The following is a 22,251-nucleotide window of genomic DNA, read 5'->3' as shown; positions in this document are numbered from 1 at the left end:
TTTCACCTTGTCAGCTCAGGGGTTCCAATCTTGCAACCGCACAGTTAACTAGTCCAACGCTCTAACCATTGCACTCCACGAGTAGCCTGCCTGTTACACGAATGCAGTAGAAGCCAGAGTAAATTGCTAGCTAGCATTAAACTTATCTTATAACAAACAATTAATCATAATCACTAGTTATAACTACTAATCCAGTTTAGCAGGCAATATTAACCAGGTGAAATTGTGTCATTTCTCTTGCGTTCATTGCACGCAGAGTCAGGGTATATGCAACAGTTTGGGCTGCCTGGCTAATTGCAAACTAATTTGCCAGAATTTTACATAATTATGACATACATTGAAGGTTGTGCAATGTAACAAGAATATTTAGACTTAGGGATGCCACCCGTTAGATAAAATACCGAACGGTTCCGTATTTCACTGAAATAATAAACGTTTTGTTTTCGAAATGATAGTTTCCAGATTCGACCATATTAATGACCAAAGGCTCGTATTTCTGTGTGTTATTATGTTATAATTAAGTCTGATTTGATAGAGCAGTCTGGAGCAGGCCCGTAATCATTCATTCAAACAGCACTTTTGTGCGTTTTGCCAGCAGCTCTTCGCAAGCACAGCGCTGTTTATGACTTCAAGCCTATCAGCCTAATGGGTGGTGTAACCAATGTGAAATGGCTAGCTAGTTAGCTGGGTGTGCGCTAATACTGTTTCAAACGTCACTCGCTTTTAGATTTGGAGTAGTTATTCCCCTTGGCTTTTGTGGAGCGATGGATAACGATGCTCCAATGTGGCTGTTGTCGATGTGTTCCTGGTTCGAGCCCAGGTAGGGGCGAGGAGGGGGACGGAAGCTATACTGTTACACTAGCAATACTATAGTGCCTATAAGAACATCCAATAGTCAAAGGTATATGAAATACAAATGGTATAGAGAAATAGTCCTATAAATAAACCTAAAACCTCTTACCTTGGAATATTGAAGTCTCATGTTAAAAGGAACCACCAGCTTTCATATGTTCTCATGTTCTGAGCAAGGAACTTAAACGTTAGCTTTTTTTAAAAAATGTTTACTTTCTTCTCCAACACTTTGTTTTTGCATTATTTAAACCAAATTGAACATGTTTCATTATTTATTTGAGGCTAAATTGATTTTATTGACGTTTTATATTAAGTTAAAATAAGTGTTAATTTAGTATTGTTGTAATTGTCATTATTACAAACCATTTGTTTTATACAAATCGGCCAATTAATCGGTATCGGCTTTTTTGGTCCTCCAATAATCGGTATCGGCGTTGAAAAATCATAATCGGTTGACCTCTAGTTGAGGGCAATTAAAAAATGATCAATCCTCTGCAACTGATGGGGTAAAAAAAAAGAACAGTTTCCATTGCTTCCTTTCCTCTGCCATTTCCCCCCAAATAGTCCTCTGTCCTGAACTGACACAGACCCCTGGGAACCAGCCAGTCCCCTGACCCCCTTTCTTTCTCTGCTACGGCTGAAAGAAGAAAAACTCTGTGTGATAAGAGCTTTGCATCCATTCGTTTGTTCCTCCCCGCTCTTCTTTTCTCCCTGGCTGCTGTAAACTGTGCCACAGCACTTCATTTCAATGAAATATTGGCCAGACGTTATTGTCATCGGAGGTGCATCTCTCTCTCTCTCTCGCTCTCTCTCTCTTTTGACAAATTTGCGGAGCCCTCCTCTCCGACTCAGAGGCAGGTTTGGGTTTGTGCCTGATGCATGGGGATGGCGGTGTACACAGTCGTCTTGGGGCCAGTAGAATTGATGAAGATAGTGGCGCGGGGCAGAGATAAACATGCTGCAGTCAGCACATTGGAGCAGGGAAGGATGGGAGGCTGGAGCTGTGGAGAGAGAAAGAGGAGACCAGGGGATGGGCTGCACATCACACACACACACACACACACACACACACACACACACACACACACACACACACACACACACACACACACACAGGCCTGGGAACTGTCTTAGATCCCTGCCTGGACAGAAAAAAAAATATGTCTGTTACATGTACATTATTAGTCACTCTGTTCCTCCAGGCAAGTCAATCTGGGCTATCTCGGATAATGTCAGGGTGTCCCCTCCCCACATCAGTAGCAGTTAATAGTTGAACAGGGATGCAAACTGGTGAGTGCCCAAAAAGGTGACACTTTTTTTTTTGCATTGAAACATGAAAATTGAAAATCCCTGCTAGGGGGAAATGCAGGTTCTAACTAATTAGACAAGGCATATGATCTACATGATCAGTCCCTGTGTGTAAAATAAAAAGTGGTTCATGTGATCCTAACTCAAAGCTAAAAAATGTAAAGAAAGCAATCCAATGTTATTTGTTGCCTAGACTTTACTGCAAATGAAAAAACAATACACTCATATTGCAGTTAGCCATGACAGCCTTTACAATAGAATGCTTGTGACCACACACACACATCTAAATATTGCACTTGGGGGGAAAAAAAACATCTTAAAGTAGAATGAAACAAACAGGCATTCTATTTTTGTTCTATTATAGTGGCCACTATAGTAGACATCGATCAAGTGCACAAGGCTACGTGTGCAAAAATAACCTTCACTGAGTAAAACATGTAATAATCCCCCCCCCTCACTCACATACGAGGCGGCAGGGTAGCCTAGTGGTTAGAGCGTTGGACTAGTAACCGGAAGGTTGCCAGTTCAAACCCCCGAGCTGACAAGGTACAAATCTGTCGTTCTGCCCCTGAACAGGCAGTTAACCCACTGTTCCCAGGCCGTCATTGAAAATAAGAATTTGTTCTTAACTGACTTGCCTGGTTAAATAAAGGTAAAATAAAAAAATAAAATAAAACATACACAAGTGTTACTGTCAAATTTAACACAACAAAAGTCATATATTTGGCCTACACTGCACATTATAACATTGTACACTTTCTGCCTGTGGACATCGGTTCTACAATGTGCCATCAGAGCATGATACTCTTTGTTGGCATAATTGATCTCTTTCAGGCAGAGAGTACACCATACCCCTTTTTAGCCACTGTATTGAAAAAGTGAGAAAGAGTGGACGTGTGTGGTGTTCCAGGCATCCAGCTTAAGTCAGGCCCAGCTCCAGCAACACTTGATCCCTGAATCCACTTGTTTAACAAGCAACGCCTCATTTTCACCTAATTCTCTAATTCTGAAAATTAACCACAAACTGTAGAGGGATAACATTAGTTCACAGATAGTAGTTAGTTCGTTAACTAGTTAGCTAGTTAACATTTCACACAGATTGCCAGGGTCCAGTAAGCAACTAACGCGTTATAACTTGAGGAACGGCAAGGAGTCGTATACCAGTTAATACTAAAGCGAATTGGTTAGGCCACGAATGTTAGCTCATCTGATGTTGAAACGTTGGCTATCTAACGTTAGCTGTCTGACTTTATTAGCCAGCTAATTGTCACACTATAAACTAAATTATTTGATCAGATAAGTTGGCTAATGTTGCTCAACATTTCTCTGGCTAGCTAACGGATTATTCGATCCAGCTAGCAAGACACTTGACAATGCTAACAATACCTGTTCCACCACACTTTCTCCCTCACCTCAAACTTTCCGAATGCCAGTTGTTTTTCGGTTACAGCTCATGAAGTACGCTTCATCATCTTCTCACCCCCGGTCTCCGTGGTCAGGCTTCTCTAACGTCACCTCTTCGTTATCGTTCAGGGCAAGCTTGCCTTCCCACTTTCCACTGTAACAGGCACGTTGGTTGCCTCTTCCCTCTTCAGTCGCCTGCTGCGCTGCATTCTGCTGTTATGTGAACGATTGGCTGAGCCTTGGATACAGACAGTATTGCTCCAAACGCGCAGCACTCGTTCGCTTACAGCCAGTAGTGATCCAAAGCCCCCCACCCCACTCCTCCTCTCCTAAACTTTTCTTATCGGATCTACACGAATTCAAAACGGCGACTTCCGCCAAAAGGTGACTAGTTTGCATCCCTGGTTGAAGTGTCGGCAGGAGTGTTAATAGCTTGTGTTGGGTTAAAAGAAATAAGACATATTTCTTAGACTGTAAGAGAGAATGGACTATAAAGTCTTCTTCTCTTTTCTCGTGTTCTAACTCTAACAGGATCATCTAGGTGGGATGCTGGGCCTGAAGGAGGACTTGGATAAAGATGAATGCAAGCATGAGCCAGAGATGGTGTATGAGACCAACTGCCACTGGGAAGGATGCTCTAAGGAGTACGACACGCAGGAACAACTGGTCCATGTAAGGAGGGGACGGGGGACAGGAGGGGACGGGGGACAGGGGACAGGAGACAGGGATCAGACAAGCATTTCCTTTTTCTTTAACTAGCTCAGAAAATGTTCCTGTGTGTTTTAAAACAACCAACCCGGAGCTGGTTTCCTAAAAGCACCTTAAGGCTAAGTATGTTACCTGTGGTTCAAACGAAGAAACCGGGCCCTGGGCCAAGAGCAGAGGAAGGTCGCTATCTAATGAGTGTGTGGTGAGAGAGAGGAGGTCTGCCTGTCAGTGCAGCTGGAATAAGTCCAGAATAAATCCCACAGACCTCTAGGTCTATATGAGCTCCCTAACCTCTGACCTCTGACCTCTGAAGCCCAACATAAAGCCATCCTGCCAGGAACACTAAACCCTTAACCCCTCCCTGATTTAGTCTTCACAGTAACCTCTAACAAACTAAGAGTCCATATTTTAATGCTGCCTAAGACTAAGGCTTGTCAATGGACTTCAACTGGGGTCCTGTTTTATTATGCGTTCCTCCAGATAGATACTGAGAGTCAGATGATTCATTGGTTGTTCACATAAAGAAAGCTTAGCGTTTAGCTTCCATGAGACTGGGATTGTTTTACTCTTTTGAACTTTTCGGCATGTAGAGTCTTGGTCGAGCAGGGGCATTCCAGGCCGTCACTGAAGCAGAAAGAGAGGGGGACAGACAGACAGAGAGAGAAAGAAAGAGAGAGCGAAAGGGGAGGGGGGCAGAGTGAGGGAGCGAGGGGGAGAGCGAGAGAGAGAGATAGGAGAGAGAGAGAGAGAGTGGAAGAGAGAGTGGAAGAGAGAGGAAGAGAGAGAGAGAAAGAGGAAGAGAGAGAGAGCAGGTTAGCGAGATAGAGGAAGAGGGAGAGAGAGAGCGGAAGAGAGAGGAAGCGAGAGAGAGAGAGAGGAAGAGGGAGAGAGAGAGAAGGGGGGCACTGTAACACAGAGGAGCTTTGACTATGGCCTCCATTATCTATCCTCATTGTTTCACTCAGTCACCGACAGTTACACTCCAGCTGAACGTGAAACCTCTGAGATCCTTCCTAATGATAGGCACACATACACACAAACACCTTCCTAATGATAGGCCAGGATGGTTTAGGTTAGGCAGTTACGGACAAAGAGCTGCTTGTCTGAGAGAGCAGTCAACGCACGCTCAACCGCCATGTGTCTTTGGCTTAGTTATCATGGGCCAGACATTTAACCAACATGTAGAGAGAGTAGCCTAAGGAATATGTTGGCATTTAGCTATTACAATGATGGTCCTTGTCACCAAAGTGTGTGTGTGTGTGTGTGTGTGTGTGTGTGTGTGTGTGTGTGTGTGTGTGTGTGTGTGTGTGTGTGTGTGTGTGCGTGCGTGCGTGCGTGCGTGCGTGCGTGCGTGCGTGCGTGTGTGTGTGTATATGTGTGTGTGTGTGAATGCAAATATGCTTGTTAGCGCTACACTCTTGCAAGGAAAAAAGTTTCTTTAGTTGCTGCATGGTTGAAACTAACTAAATGTTCTCAGGGTATTGAGTCCTTTTCTGCAGATGTGTTCATCAAAGGATCCCAGGAAACAGCAGTGGTTGAGTTGTAATCCCTCCACACTCACTGGGCCCCTGCACTCAAACACTACAGCCCTAATGAGGGAGGTGCACAATACCTGTCCAGACCCATTCGTCCTAGGCTATATGCACGCCAGCCAGCGGGATGCCACATCAATCTTGGATAAGAGAGTTGGAAATCTGTCACAGGGCAATTCCATTAAATGAAAGTGTTGTGAGGCTGCCGCTTCAGACACATACAAACAGAGCGGAGCAAAGGAGCATTTGCCTGTTGGACGATTGATTTTAATTTCCCTAACCGTAGAATCCCTCTTGTGGAAAAAGTAGACTAGTGGAACTCATCTAACAGAGCCACACTGCAAAGTGTGCGTCCCGACAACACAATCACGTCTTTTCTCTTCACTGTCTGACAAACGGAAAGTTAACGGCAAACTTTGATTGATGGCGTTACTCCTAATTTCTTTGATAGGCAAATGGCTGCTCCGCCTCTGTCACAACCTGAAATTGAGTTGTTCTAATAGACCTCTGTCACAGAGAGAACCTCTGTCTCCTGTTGATAGTGTGTTCTTTAAGTAGTACAAATACACTCAACGACAGACAGAACAGAACACAGCTAGAGACCTAATAAAAAAGACAACCTCAGAGGGACTTCTGTGGGGAGAGAAACATCAAATCAAATTGTATTGGTCACATACACGTGTTTAGCAGATGTTATTGCGGGTGTAGCGAAATGCTTGTGTTTCTAGCTCCAACAGTGCAGTAATATCTACCAAGTAATATCTAACAAGTAATATCTAACAAATTTCACAACAATACACACAATACACACAAATCTAAAGTAAAGGAATTAAGAATATATCATAATTGGACGAGCAATGTCGGAGCAGCATAGACTAAAATACAGTATAATAGAATACAGTATATACATTTGAGATGAGTAATGCAAAATATGTAAACATTGTTAACATCGGGAGAAGTTACAGGCCATGCACAGAAAGAAAACCCCGCCCCTTCCCCTTCGGCACTTATGTAGATTTAAAAGAATTACTACAACTGAATGACGGTTGCTTTACACCTATTCAATCCCTTAGATTGACACAAGTGTTTTAGGGAGTAGGGGCTAGGGGTTGTTACTGGTCGGGACCGCAAGTTTCACAGGCTGTAGAGATCCAGAAAGGTATTAACACGTGTCATCCGGGTCATCCGTGTCTCCCCCACAGCACATCAACAACGACCACATCCACGGGGAGAAGAAGGAGTTTGTGTGCCGCTGGGATGAGTGTTCCAGGGAGCAGAAGCCGTTTAAGGCCCAGTACATGCTGGTGGTTCACATGAGGAGACACACAGGGGAGAAGCCACACAAGTGTACCGTGAGTAACTGATCGTCGCCAGGCTCGGCCTTTCGCTGAGCATTTGCCTCTCTAAACATTTGTAGAGTGTACCGTCACACACACACACACACACAAACACACTCACACTCACAGAGAATCACACACAGATGTGTGCAAGCTTGCACACACACAAATCTAGAAATGCCGTTTGGGATTTTCTCCATATTTCACGTGATCATTCTTGAAAAGGAATACAAATATGCTTACAGTGTGATTACATTACATATTCACATAGAGGATGTCCCTAAGCTGGTTAGTAGGGTGTTTGTTAGTAGTTTCAGTAAGGGCAATGGGTCCTTCTTACAGTAAGACCTAGATATATCCTCTACGGTACTGTATTGTAAGTCCCTCATGTACAACATCTAAGACTTTTCTCTCTTCAGGCCAAATCCTTAAGTTTTCACATAAATCATGCACTGATGTCAAGGGGAGATTTGTTTCTAAAGTTAGGATTGGTGACTATAAACAGTGCATTCGGAAAGTATTCAGACCCCTTCACTTTTTCCATATTTTGTTACGTTACAGCCTTATTCTAAAATTTATTAAATAGTTTTTTCCCCTCACCAATCTACATACAATACCCCATAATGACAAAGCATACATTTTTGCAAATGTATAAAAAAATGTAAAACTCAAATAACATATTTACTTCATTATTCAGACCATGTACTTTTGGTATTTTATTTATTTTATTAGGATCCCCAGCAGCTACTCTTCCTGTGGTCCACACAAAACATGAAACATAATACAGAATGACATAATACAGAACATCAATAGACAAGAACAGCTCAAGGACAGAACTACATACAGTGGGGAGAACAAGTATTTGATACACTGCCGATTTTGCAGGTTTTCCTACTTACAAAGCATGTAGAGGTCTGTAATTTTTATCATATGTACACTTCAACTGTGAGAGACGGAATCTAAAACAAAAATCCAGAAAATCACATTGTATGATTTTTTAGTAATTAATTAGCATTTTATTGCAAGACATAAGTATTTGATCACCTACCAACCAGTAAGAATTCTGGCTCTCACAGACCTGTTAGTTTTTCTTTAAGAAGCTCTCCTGTTCTACACTCATTACCTGTATTAACTGCACCTGTTTGAACTCGTTACCTGTATAAAAGACACCTGTCCACACACTCAATCACAGACTCCAACCTCTCCACAATGGCCAAGACTAGAGAGCTTTGTAAGGACATCAGGGATAAAATTGTATACCTGCACAAGGCTGGGATGGGCTACAGGACAATAGGCAAGCAGCTTGGTGAGAAGGCAACAACTGTTGGCGCAATTATTAGAAAATGGAAGAAGTTCAAGATGACGGTCAATCACCTTCGGTCTGGGGCTCCATGCAAGATCTCACCTCGTGGGGCATCAATGATCATGAGGAAGGTGAGGGATCAGCCCAGAACTACACGGCAGGACCTGGTCAATGACCTGAAGAGAGCTGGGACTACAGTCTCAAAGAAAACCATTAGTAACACACTACGCTGTCATGGATTAAAATCCTGCAGCACAGGCAAGGTCCCCCTGCTCAAGCCAGCGCATGTCCAGGCCCGTCTGAAGTTTGCCAATGACCATCTGGATGATCCAGACGAGGAATGGGAGAAGGTCATGTGGTCTGATGAGACAAAAATAGAGCTTTTTGGTCTAAACTCCACTCGCCGTGTTTGGAGGAAGAAGAAGGATGAATACAACCCCAAGAAATCCATCCATGGGGCCATGTATCGCAAGATCTTGGCCAACAACCTTCTTCCCTCAGTAAGAACATTGAAGATGGGTCATGGCTGGGTCTTTCAGCATGACAACGACCCGAAACACACAGCCAGGGCAACTAAGGAGTGGCTCCGTAAGAAGCATCTCAAGGTCCTGGAGTGGCCTAGCCAGTCTCCAGACCTGAACCCAATAGAAAATCTTTGGAGGGAGCTGAAAGTCCGTATTGCCCAGCGACAGCCCCGAAACCTGAAGGATCTGGAGAAGGTCTGTATGGAGGAGTGGGCCAAAATCCCTGCTGCAGTGTGTGCAAACCTGGTCAAGAACTACAGGAAACGTATGATCTCTGTAATTGCAAACAAAGGTTTCTGTACCAAATATTAAGTTCTGCTTTTCTGATGTATCAAATACTTATGTCATGCAATAAAATGCTAATTAATTACTTAAGGGTTTCAGTGACTTCATTAGCTGTGGTTGCTGATGCATATTTGGTTGAATCATAAGCATACATGGACACACATGCTTTGTTTAATGCCAGTGGCAGGTCATTGGTAAAAAATAGAAAAGAGTAGAGGGCCTAGAGAGCTGCCCTGCGGTACACCACACGTTACATGTTTGACATTAGAGAAGCTTCCATTAAAGAAAACCCTTTGAGTTATATTAGATAGATAGCTCTGAATCCACGACATGGCAAAGGTTGAAAAGCCATAACACAACAACAGGTTATGGTCAATAATATAAAAGACTGCATTAAAATCTAACAGTACAGCTCCCACAATCTTCTTATTACAATTTATTTTTACCAATCATCAGTCATTTGTGTCAGTGCAGTACATGTTGAGTGTCCTTCTCTATAAGCATGCTGAAAGTCTGTTGTTAATCTGTTTACAGAGAAATAGTATTGTATTTGGTCAAACATAATATTTTACAACAGTTTGCTAAGAGCTGGCAGCAAGCTTATAGGTCTGCTGTTAGAACCAGTAAAGGCCGCTTTACCACTCTTGGGTAGCGGAATTACTTTGGCTTCCTTCCAGCCCTGACAAAGACTTTCCTCTAGGCTCAGATTAAAAATATGACAGATGGGAGTGGCTATAGAGTCATCTACCATCCTCAGTTGCTTTCCATCTAAGTTGTCAATGCCTGGAGGTTTGTCATTATTGATCAATAACAATCATTTTCCCACCTCTCCCACATAACTTTACAAAATTCAAACTTGCAATGCTTTTCTTTCATTATTTGTTTTTTATGCATGGATACAATTGCTTACTGTTCGTTGTTGGCATTTCCTGCCTACGTTTGCCCACTTTGCCAATGAAATAATCATAAAAATAACTGGCAACATCAAATGGTTTCGTGATGAGTTGAATTTGTCTTTCTGCCCATAATTTCATTTAAAGTACTCCAAAGGTTTTTTCCATTGTTCTTTATATCATTGATATTGGCTTCATAATACAGTTTCTTCTTTTTTGTTGTGTTTAGTCACATCATTTCTCAATTTGCAGTAAGTCAGCCAGTCAGATGTGCAGCCAGACTTATTAGCCACTCCTTTTGCTCCATCTCTTTCAACCATACAGTTTTTCAATTCCTCATCAATCCATGGATCCTTCACAGTTCTAACATTGAGTTGCTTAACAGGTGCATGTTTATCAATAGTTGGAAGAAGCAATTTCATAAATGCATCAAGTGCAGCGTCTGGATGCACCTCATTAATCACATCAGACCGACAAATATTTTTAACATCGTCCGCATAAGAGTCACAGCAAAATCTTGCGTATGATCTCTTATACACTATTTTAGGCACCAGCTGTTAGAACTTTGGCTTTCCTGGATATAGCCACTATATTGTGATCACTGCATCCAATTGGTACGGATACAGCTTTAGAACAAAGTTCTACAGCATTAGTAAAAACGTGATGGATACATGTGGATGATCTTGTACTTGTAGTGTTTATAAACACCCTGGTAGGTTGGTTAATAACCTGAACCAGATTACAGGCACTGGTTACAGTAAGAAGCTTCCTCTTGAGCGGACGGCTTGATGAAACCAGTCAATATTCAGGTCCCCAAGAAAGTAGACCTCTCTGTTTACACCACATACACTATCAAGCATTTCACACATATTATTTAGATACTGACTGTTAGCACATACAGTAAGTGGTCTATAGCAACACCCCAAAAGAAACGGCTTTAGATGTGCCAAGAGAACCTGCAACCACAACACTTCAATAACACTTGACAAAAGATCTCGAAGCATTACAGGGATGTGGCTCTGAATATATACAGCAACACCTCCCCCATAAGCATTTCTGTCGATGTTATATCCTTGTATTGCTGCTGCTGTATTATCAAATGAATTATCTAAGTGAGTCTCAGAAATGGCTAATATATGAATGTTATCTGATGTTAGCAAGTTATTTCATGAACCTTATTTCTAAGGCTACACATATTAATACGGGCTATTTTCAGCCCTTTCCTGGGTAGCTCATCAGAGACAGACATAATACTGGAGAGAGCAAACAAAGTAAGATACAAAAATATACATTTAGCAAGTCATTAATCAATTGGTGTGTGTGTGTGTGTGTGTGTGTGTGTGTGTGTGTGTGTGTGTGTGTGTGTGTGTGTGTGTGTGTGTGTGTGTGTGTGTGTTGCGTTGTTGAAGCTATGAACCCATAGGTTTGGCTCTCTCATCCCTTCCAGGCTTCTGGGAGGGGGGGTGGACAATGAGCCTGTCATAGCGGATGTAAGCAATGTCCCCGCGAGCTCTGGCAGCTTTCATGGCTGGGATCAGTTCTTTCCTCTTCTGGCGCACAGCTACTTTGTTGAAGCACCTTTGGCAGTGACTGCAGCCAAAATCCAAGAGGGCTGTCATGTTCCTTTTACTGAGGAGTGGCTTCTGTCTGGCCACTCTACCGTAAAGGCCTGATTGGTGGAGTGCTGCAGAGATGGTTGACCTTCTGGATGATTCTCCCATCTCCGCAGAGGAACTCTGGATTTCTGTCAGAGTGACTATTGGGTTCTTGGTCACCTCCCTGACCAAGGCCTTTCTTCCCTGATTTCTCAGTTTGGCCAGGCAGCCAGCTCTAGGAAGAGTCTTGGTGGCTCCAAACTTCTTCCATTTAAGAAGGATGGAGGCCACTGTGTTCTTGGGGACCTTCAATGCTGCAGACCTTTTTTGGTACCCTTCCCCAGATCTGTGCCTCGAAGCTCTACAGACAATTCCTTCAACCTCATGGCTTGGTTTTTGCTCTGACATGCACTGTCAACATTGGGAACTTATATAGACAGGTGTGTACATTTCCAAATCATGTCCAATTAATTGAATTTACCACAGGTGGACTCCAATAAAGTTGTAGAAACAACTCAAGGATGATCAATGGAAACCGGATGCACTTGAGCTCAATTTCGAGTCTCAAAGCAAAGGGTCTGAATAGTTATGTAAATAAGGTATTTCTGTTTTTTATTTTTGAAACATTTGATAAAAAAATCCCGAAACCAGTTTTTGCTTTGTCATTATGGGGTATTGTGTGTAGCTTGATGAGATTTTAATTGTTTTTAATCAATTTTAGAATAAGGCTGTAACGTAACAAAATGTGGAAAAAGTGAAGGGGTCTGAATACTTTCCGAATGCACTGTATATGCCTCCACACAAGAGTATCATTCATTACACAATAATTGCAAAGGACATCTTTATAGAAATTAAACAGGAATGGAAAACAAGGATCGCTGTGAAATACACTGTACAAAGATCCTGTGTTTGACTGCTTTGGTGTTTTCCTTTCTCTCTCTTGCAGTTTGAGGGCTGCTGTAAGGCCTATTCTCGCCTGGAGAATCTGAAGACCCACCTGCGATCTCACACCGGGGAAAAACCATATGTGTGTGACCACGAGGGATGCAACAAAGCCTTCTCCAACGCCTCGGACAGAGCCAAGCACCAGAATCGCACACACTCCAACGAGGTGCGCTCACGCGCACACACACTTCAATGAGATCCTACTGGGGCTGCCTCCCAAACACCAACCTATCCCCTTCATAGCGCAGTACTTTCAGGGCCCTGGTCTAAAAACAGCGTACTATGCAGGCAATCGGGCACCATTTTGGATGCTGTCAAGCTCCCACACTGCACAGCACTGCAGCTCCATTCTGCCCTGCCAAGACTTCAGACAGACTCACTTATAAAGTCCATTAGATATTCTCTTAGACAGACATGAGTAGGATCAATACTCTTCTACCTTTTGTGACTTACTGTAAGGTCCTGGGCCAAAAGATTGTGGCATCAAGAAAATACAAACTGACGCATGTATCTTCAATGGGTTGTCTGCTAGCCTTTTACATATTCAGGCTGAAATGAGATGTGTGGACTTTTTCTCATCACGCACGGTGATTGTTCTTGGACGTCTATACTTGCCTCATTAAACCACGGCCGTGTGTGTTGTGTTTGTTTGTGTGTGTGTGTGCGTGCGTGTGTTCCTAAGTGTGTGTGTGTGTGTGTGTGTGTATGCAGGCGTGTGTGTGAGTAAGTAATGATGTACGGAACTAATGAGCATGGCAGCCCCACAGTGCATTAGTGTGAATCAAGCGTAGGCATCCCTAATGGAGATCCAGACCACCTGCAGATCACCAATACAAAATGAACCCTGGAACCGTTCCAAGCCTCCTACTGGCCTATCCATCAGGCGATAGAGGAGAGAAGTGTAGGGGGAGAGCACAGCATCCCATGGATCCACACGCACGCACGCGCACACACACGCACACACACACACACACACACCAGTATAACTGTAACTTTATTACTGGAAACCGCATAAATCTTAGTGATATTCTGTGGCTGTAAGCAGAACCAACAAGTCACTGGTCTTGCATACATAATTTATACACTCTAATTGCGTGTTTACAACAACAGCTAGTCACAGCTAATCTGAGTAAGTAGGAGGGGATGGATATTCTAATTCCCAGGCATGTATTTGAATGTTATTAAACAGAATGTGAACTGCATGATATTCATCTCCCTCTGGATCCTGTGTGGCTCACTTGGTAAGAGTGTGGTGGTAACCACGCCAGGGTTGTCGGTTTGCTTCCCGCTGGGGCCACATTTAAATGTATACCCTCACTGTACTGTAAATCGCTTCGCATTAAATACACACTACCGTTCAAAAGTTTGGGTCCACTTAGAAATGTCCTTGTTTTTGAAAGAAAAAAACATTTTTCGGCCATTAAAATAACACCAAATTGATCAGAAATACAGTGTAGACATTGTTAATGCTTTAAATGACTATTGTAGCTGGAAACAGCAGATTTTTTTTATGGAATATCTACACAGGCGTACAGAGGCCCATTATCAGCAAATCAAAAATCAAATCAAATCAAATTTATTTATATAGCCATTCGTACATCAGCTGATATCTCAAAGTGCTGTACAGAAACCCAGCCTAAAACCCCAAACAGCAAGCAATGCAGGTGTAGAAGCACGGTGGCTAGGAAAAACTCCCTAGAAAGGCCAAAACCTAGGAAGAAACCTAGAGAGGAACCAGGTTATGTGGGGTGGCCAGTCCTCTTCTGGCTGTGCCGGGTGGAGATTATAACAAAACATGGTCAAGATGTTCAAATGTTCATAAATGACCAGCATGGTCAAATAATAATAAGGCAGAATAGTTGAAACTGGAGCAGCAGCACAGTCAGGTGGACTGGGGACAGCAAGGAGTATCCCATCAGAGTATAACCTTTCTAAATAAAGATGAAATAAATACATTTGTATCCACAGAAACCCTATGTGTGTAAAGTCCCCGGGTGTACGAAGCGCTACACGGACCCCAGCTCTCTCAGGAAGCACGTGAAGACAGTCCACGGACCAGAGGCCCACGTCACCAAGAAACAGCGCAGCGACCTGCCGCCCAGCAGACCCGTGCCACCCAAAGAGAATGGAGAGAACGAGACAGGCCGGGGCACGGAGGAGAAGATGGACAGCACCTCGAGAGGCATGGAGGACTACCTGCAGGTCAAGTCTATCAAGACGGAGAAGTCTGTGGTAAGAGATCATCTGGTGAAAGAGAGATCATTTGGAGTAGAAGTGGAAATATAATTCAGCGTTTTTAGGTTACTGTACGGTTATGTGTGCCCTCCCAATCTATGGTTTAGCCACTTTATAGATTTGTGCAATCAGATAAGGGGCGGCAGGTAGCCTAGTGGTTAGAGCATTGGGCCAGTAACCGAAAGGTTGAGAGATCGAATCCCCGAGCTGACAAGGTAAAAATCTGTCGTTCTGTCCCTGAACAGGGCAGTCACTGTTCCTGGGCAGTCATTGTAAATAATTGCAAATAATAATTTGTTCTTAACTGACTTGCCTGGTTAAATACCAATAATGCCCTTCTACTTTCTCACTCAGAGCCCCTACTAACAATGGCATGCAAATCTTACCTAACAAACTTTTCTCCTTCCTATCTAACACTCTCTGCACGTTTCCTTTCCATTTCTCTTTGAAACTTTCCTTAAGGACAGACATTACTAAGGTGAGCACAGCTTCAGTTCATTACAGAATATCTTTCATAATATCTCCCTTCATTTCATCATCATGTTCTGCTGCTGTATGACAAGCCATCGCCAGTAAGGAACACGGTCCAAACATGTGTGTAATAGTTATTACAGAATTTGAAGTCCTCATACTGTACACCATAAAGAGGGACTGGGGAGCCCCACAACCCAGAGAGCCACAGATTCATAGCCCCTTGTGCTGGCCTAGCATGTACTCAAGCATCCTTTCATCTCCCCCATTTCTAATTCACAGACAGTCTAAAGAGCGCAGTAATCTGTAGCCACCCCAAACAACACTCGTTATTTACAATTAAAGTTGTGGAGGAAAGAACTTGCATGATTCACTGTACATCTCCTTATGTTGTTCTGTTATCACTGTTCTACTTCCTCTTCGTTAGATGGCGATCCCTTTCCTTTTTTAGATATAAACATGTTGTTTCTCTCTGCCTCTCTCTCTCTGTCTCTCTCTCTGTCTCTCTCTCTCTCTCTCTCTCTCTCTCTCTCTCTCTCTCTCTCTCTCTCTGTCTCTCTCTCTGTCTCTCTCTCTGTCTCTGTCTCTCTCTCTGTCTCTCTGTCTCTCTCTCTGTCTCTCTCTCTGTCTCTCTGTCTCTCTCTCTCTCTCTCTCTCTGTCTCTCTCTCTGTCTCTCTCTCTGTCTCTCTGTCTCTCTCTCTCTAGATGTATCAGTCCAGCCCTGGTGGTCAGTCGTCATGTAGCAGCGAGCCGTCGCCACTTGGCAGTTCCACCAACCATGACAGTGGAGTAGAGATGGCCCTCCACAGCGGCGGGGGCAGCATGGGGGACCTGACTGGACTGGACGACCCCTCGGGGCCCCTCGTGGACTCCTCCTTCTCTGGCCTCTCGTCTGGGACAGCAGGGGTCGGGGTGGGCCTCCACCTACGTCAACACCTAGGCCTCAGCCACATCCACAGACTAGAACACCTGAAGAAGGAGAAACTGAAGACGGCGAGGGACTCCTGCCAGTGGGCCAATCATCATCCAGCTCCTCCAGTCCAGAACACCAAGCTACCGCCCATACCAGCAAGCGGTGAGTAAACATAAAAAGAAAGAAGTAACCAGTGTTTTCATAATTATCCTTTTTGAGTACTCAGTACATTCAGAAATCTATTCAGGCTACATTCCTCCTGTGTGAAATCAATTCTTCTTTGCTTCAGGGACCCTTTTGGAGAGTGGAAATATGTGTGGCGGGCCTGGATCGTTCAGCCTCAGTGAGCTGTGTTCCAGTAAGGTGACTGTCCTAAACCAGCTGGACCATCTGATGGAGCGCAGGGACAGCGCCACCAGCACCGTCTCCTCTGCCTACATCAGCCGCCGCTCCTCTGGCATCTCCCCCTGCTACTCCAGCCGCCGCTCCAGCGACGCCTCCGCGTTCAGTGGCCACCGCCACCACAACATCAGCTCCACCGGCTCCTACGACCCCATCTCTGCAGACCTGTCCCGCCGCTCCAGCGACGCCAGCCAGTGTGGGGGTGGTGGAGGAGGGGGACGGCTGCCCAGTCACCTCAGCCTCACCCCCGCCCAGCACTACCACCTCAAGGCGAAATATGCGGCGGCTACAGGCGGAGCCCCACCCACACCTTTACCCAACATGGAGAGGATGAGTCTCAAGACCTGCTTGGCCCTCTACAGGGACGCTTCCCAGGGAGACTCGTCGTCTGGTTACTCCTCCTTCGACCCCGTTATCCCCAGTGGGGTTCCCAGGCGCTGCAGCGGCGATATGGGAAACTATAACGGCCGCAGCATGATGCCCCACGAAGCTCCGTCCAACATTCCCCGTCGGGCTAGCGACCCCGTCCCCCGGCGGCCGTCCCTGGACCCACTGTCCCCGCTGTCCCATCAGCCTCAGGTGCAGCGCTACAACAGCACGGGCAACATGCAGAACCTCCCCCCACACGCCTCCCTGCCGAACCAGGCCCTGTCTGCAGCCGAGCGGCGCCACCTGGTGCTCCAGAGCCACCAGCCGCGCTCCGACGACAGCCTGCAGCGATACCCCTACTGCCCCCGGCCGCCCAGCATCTCTGAGAACGTGGCCATGGAGACCATGGCCGGCGATATGAGCGGTAGACGCAACAGCAGTGAGGAGGAGATGATGGTACTTCCGGATGACGTCGTTCACTACATCACCGCTCAGGGCGGAGCTGGAGAGTCAGACTGTGCCAACCGACAAGCACAATGCGGTTTCCATGGAAACGCAATAAACCCTAACCCCCAGCAACAACAGCAGTTTTACCACCAGCGAAGGATGGCTGTGGTGGACACCAATATGAGTATGAACCCTTCGTCTGCACCACAAACCAAGCGCCTCTCCTGTGCCCTAAGCCCAGGCCATCCGAAGCAGTCTTTCCCCTCCTCACTCAGTAAGACGAGCACCATGCCGGTACAGTGGAATGAGGTCAGCTCAGGGACTGTGGAAGCTCTTCACAACCCAACCCAACATCTGCCGTTCGGTCGAAGCGACTCAAACCTCGCCATGGTCCAACAGAAACAGAACTTTGTCTCGTTTCAGAAGCAGAATCTTAACTCCAACCAACACATTGCACAGATTAACCACAACCTGGCTCATGCAGCTCATCAGGGGAGATACATACAGCAGCAGAGGACAGACTCCAGGCTGGGCTGTGTCCAGCAACAGAGCCTACAGCAGCAGCAGCCCGCTAATGCTAACCTCAATGAACGAGTGAGCCTCGAGTATGGGTTTAACCAGGGTCTCGGTCCTAGTGATGCTAACGCTAACCAGCGGTCCTCCTGTAGTAGTATGGCAGTTGGTGGCACAGTGCACAGTGTAGACACGCAGAACAGCCGACTGAGGACGCAGCCAGTGGGGAGTCAGTTGTCTCAAGTCACATTTAAGGATAGCGGTGTGAACTCTTCGCGGATGATCTCACATCAACAGAAATATAATATAGCGTCCCAGGTTCAGCATCCTATACAGAATGGAGGTCAAATACTCATCCAGCCAAGACCGCCCACAGAACATAAGTCTCTAAGCAGACAGCATTCAGGGTCAATGACAATCCAGCGACAACACTCAATAGGCAATCACTGCAGCAATGGCAACAACACAGACAACAATGTTATGTTCTACACAGGACAGATGCACGTGTTTGGGCCAAACGGGAACGTCAACACGCAGACGATGACATCACCAGTAGTGGATGTTCTTCAATGTCCCTCAGACAGCACTGAGACCTCAATGACCTCACCGGGAGTAAACAACCAGGTCTCCAGTACGGTGGACTCGTCCAATGGGACAGGGGCAGAGGAGCCCCAGATTGACTTTGACACCATGCTGGATGATGGGGACCACTCCAGCCTGATGTCAGGCACCATCAGCCCCAGTATCCTCCAGAGTCTGTCCCAGACCTCCTCCAGACTCACCACCCCCCGGAACTCTGTCACCCTGCCCTCCCTTCCCCTCCCTGCAGGGGGCAGCAACATGGCCATCGGCGATATGAGCTCCCTGCTCACCGCGCTTGCAGAAGAGAACAAGTTCCTCAGCATGATGTCATAAGGATGATCCCAAATACGCTGAAGGCAGACACAGGTAAAGCACACGGTACCTACCTTGGTGTATTTGGCCCAGGACGTGTGTTAAAAGAAGTGACCTATTGTAACCCAAGCTCTAAGAACGATAGTTTATCTGCCACCAAGAGTTTAAACTGGCTGTGTGAATGACACGAGGGGAACCTACTAGTTAACATTGTTGCAGAGGTCCTCCTGACCATGTGATTGAACACTAAGCACCTCATTGGAGAACTTTGACGACCACCAGAGACTAAGGAACCTATGAGATTCTGAAGACTTCATGCTAAAACACCACTATGTTTGTGCTACTTATTGTATTATCCTGTACAGTATCATTATGGAGCTAATATGGCGATTTCATATCTATTGAGAAGCCATATTTTGCCTTAGATGAGTAAGTAAGTACATTGTGATCCACAGCACAATTCTGTTAATGTTGTACATGAGATAGTGTACAGTTCTGCAGTAAAACAAGTTTACCAAGTGCCTGGCTATGCCGCAGAATATGCAAGACACGCATATGACACAGATCGCATTGAAGTGCAACCAGATACCGATTTTGGGATTTTTTTCTATCATTTAGTTATTTAAAGACACACATATATGTAAATTGTGTAAATGACTTGATCTAAAAAAAAAACCCGATTTGATTCTGTCTCTCAGATCTTATCTGAAACTCATTCATCTGTGCAGATTAGATGTTCTCTTCTTCTGTCAGTGAAGTTGCAGCAACAAAAGAATCTGGGAGAAAAATGATTAAATCATTCAATAGAGTCAGAGGAAATCTTTTTTTCTAATCTATTTAGTCATGTCAGGTCTACTTCCACACAGTGTCTTCGATATGAGCCGTCGTCTTATTTGTCTGCCGCGTTGAGTTGGACTACTGAGATGAACAGTGACGTCTCAGTGTCGGGGACAAGTTGTGGCTGGAATTAAGCAACCACTTCTGAAGAATATGCAAACGCTTGATATGATACATATTCTGGGGGTGACAACATTGCTATTAACTCTTGGTGATGAATTAGGAAAAATCTAAAAGGGAAAGAGAATCCTCCTTTTCGGTGTCAAATGACTTTTTCTCCAGTACCGCCCTTGATGATGACGAGGATACTAAGATATCATAGTGTATTAGGAATCTACGTTTTTTTTTTGTATACTGCCATGCAACTCTGTTGTGTTGGATATGTATATATCTTTTGTACATTTTTATGAAATACAATATTGTTTTTTTTGGTTTTTTTCTATTTAATTGCTGTCTGGTGAGTTATTTCAAACCATGGGTGTTTTTTCTCATGGAATATGACATGTTTGAAATTATGTTGCGTTGTTTTAGGTCTCCAATATACAATACCAGGCCGATTGAATTCAATTGGCCTATAAAATTCACATATAAAGAAAAGTCCCATGTACAGAAATCCCCCCCACAATATAAATGGTACGTTGTTATATTTCCCACTCCTTGGTTCAAAACGGAACATAGAGACAGTAGACACAATAGACAGTAGCCAGTACATCAGAGAGTTGAACTGTTCTTTGAAAACCTCTCCTTTAATCTTATAAGTATATGAGTGTTGATTGCTTAAATAATTCAGGAGGAAAACTTTCTTCTTTTGAAGCCACACAAGTTCTCTCTCTCTCCTTTGCTGCCAACAAAGCATTTTTCCTCCCACATTGAATCCTATCATATCATATCTTATAAGACTATCTTTCAAGGTAATTATGGAGGCTTTGAAATAGGTTCTTCTGACCCCGTCTTGCCCCCCGCTTGTAATGTTGGCCTGCACACAATGCTAGTTTCACTCCAGAAGCTGATGAGAAAGGGCACACTTGTAAAACCGCAAAGTGCATACAGAGCAGTTGCTAACGTTAACCTGTGTGTCGTCCAACATTACCAGGGACAGATTGGCCCAAAGGAAATGGCTGTTGAAACCACATAAAACACACACACACCAGTTAGAGAGCGAGTGAGAGAGGGAGTGAGAGAGAGAGAGAGAGAGAGAGTTCCAGGGAGGGACAAAGCGTCAAGCAAGAGTGTTAGCGCTGAGGAACAAATGATTTTATTCTGACAGGGAATTCAGCCGAGAATACGTTTGATCTGAGGTTTTTGAGAGCTTTTGCCACTGGAATTCCTTATTCTCTCAGAGAATTGAAAGAGAGAAAATAGCCCGAGGATATGAAATCGTATCAGTAAAGGGGTTAGTGAGACTCAAGTCATAAATTAGCAACACCTAAATTTATTGGTACTGTAGATCCAACAGGATGATAATAGGCAGATGTACTGACTTGTGTAGCATGTATAGACTACAAACACATTAGGCAGACAGTGAGGGGTTCTTAAAAAATCTGGAAATGTTTTAAAAGAACCCAGGTTTATTACAGGAGGCACCAGCCTTAACCTCAACCTTATCAACCTTAACCCTAGCTTCATGTCCACATCCAGGTTCAACCCTAACCCTAGCTTCATGTCCACATCCAGGTTCAACCCTAACCCTAGCTTCATGTCCACATCTCGGTTCAACCCTAACCCTAGCTTCATGTCCACATCTCAGTTCAACCCTAACTCTAGCTTCATGTCCACATCTCGGTTCAACCCTAACCCTAGCTTCATGTCCACATCTCGGTTCAACCCTAACCCTAGCTCCATGTCCACATCTCAGTTCAACCCTAACCCTAGCTTCATGTCCACATCTTGGTTCAACCCTAACCCTAGCTTCATGTCCACATCCAGGTTCAACCCTAACCCTAGCTTCATGTCCACATCTCGGTTCAACCCTAACCCTAGCTTCATGTCCACATCTCGGTTCAACCCTAACCCTAGCTTCATGTCCACATCTCGGTTCAACCCTAACACTAGCTTCATGTCCACATCTCGGTTCAACCCTAATCCTAGCTTCATGTCCACATCCAGGTTCAACCCTAACCCTAGCTTCATGTCCACATCTCGGTTCAACCCTAACCCTAGCTTCATGTCCACATCTCGGTTCAACCCTAACACTAGCTTCATGTCCACATCTCGGTTCAACCCTAACCCTAGCTTCATGTCCACATCTCGGGTCAACCCTAACTTCATGTCCACATCTCGGTTCAACCCTAACCCTAGCTCCATGTCCACATCTCGGTTCAACCCTAACCCTAGCTTCATGTCCACATCTCGGTTCAACCCTAACCCTAGCTTCATGTCCACATCTCGGTTCAACCCTAACCCTAGCTTCATGTCCGCATCCCGGTTCAACCCTAACCCTAGCTTCATGTCCACATCTCGGTTCAACCCTAACCCTAGCTTCA

General features: G+C 44.8%; 1 protein-coding gene across 1 annotated transcript in view; it reads left to right on the top strand.

Moving 5' to 3' along the window:
• Nucleotides 1–20,215, top strand: part of LOC110497104 (transcription activator GLI2.S) — a 91,317-nt gene extending 71,102 nt beyond the window's left edge. Inside the window, exons 9-14 of the mRNA XM_036952397.2 lie at nucleotides 4,096–4,236; nucleotides 7,007–7,156; nucleotides 12,688–12,852; nucleotides 14,655–14,918; nucleotides 16,099–16,468; nucleotides 16,596–20,215. Of these exons, the coding sequence (XP_036808292.1) occupies nucleotides 4,096–4,236; nucleotides 7,007–7,156; nucleotides 12,688–12,852; nucleotides 14,655–14,918; nucleotides 16,099–16,468; nucleotides 16,596–18,952 (3,447 nt within the window). The 3' untranslated portion in view covers nucleotides 18,953–20,215. The remainder of the gene's footprint in view (nucleotides 1–4,095; nucleotides 4,237–7,006; nucleotides 7,157–12,687; nucleotides 12,853–14,654; nucleotides 14,919–16,098; nucleotides 16,469–16,595) is intronic.
• Nucleotides 20,216–22,251: the final 2,036 nt, after the last annotated feature.

This window comes from Oncorhynchus mykiss, chromosome 18 (assembly GCF_057628025.1).
Source record: "Oncorhynchus mykiss isolate SJ-2025 chromosome 18, ASM5762802v1, whole genome shotgun sequence".
Lineage (NCBI taxonomy): Eukaryota > Metazoa > Chordata > Actinopteri > Salmoniformes > Salmonidae > Oncorhynchus > Oncorhynchus mykiss.
Note: the sequence above shows the minus strand (reverse complement) of the source record. Positions and strands in the feature narration are given on the sequence as shown.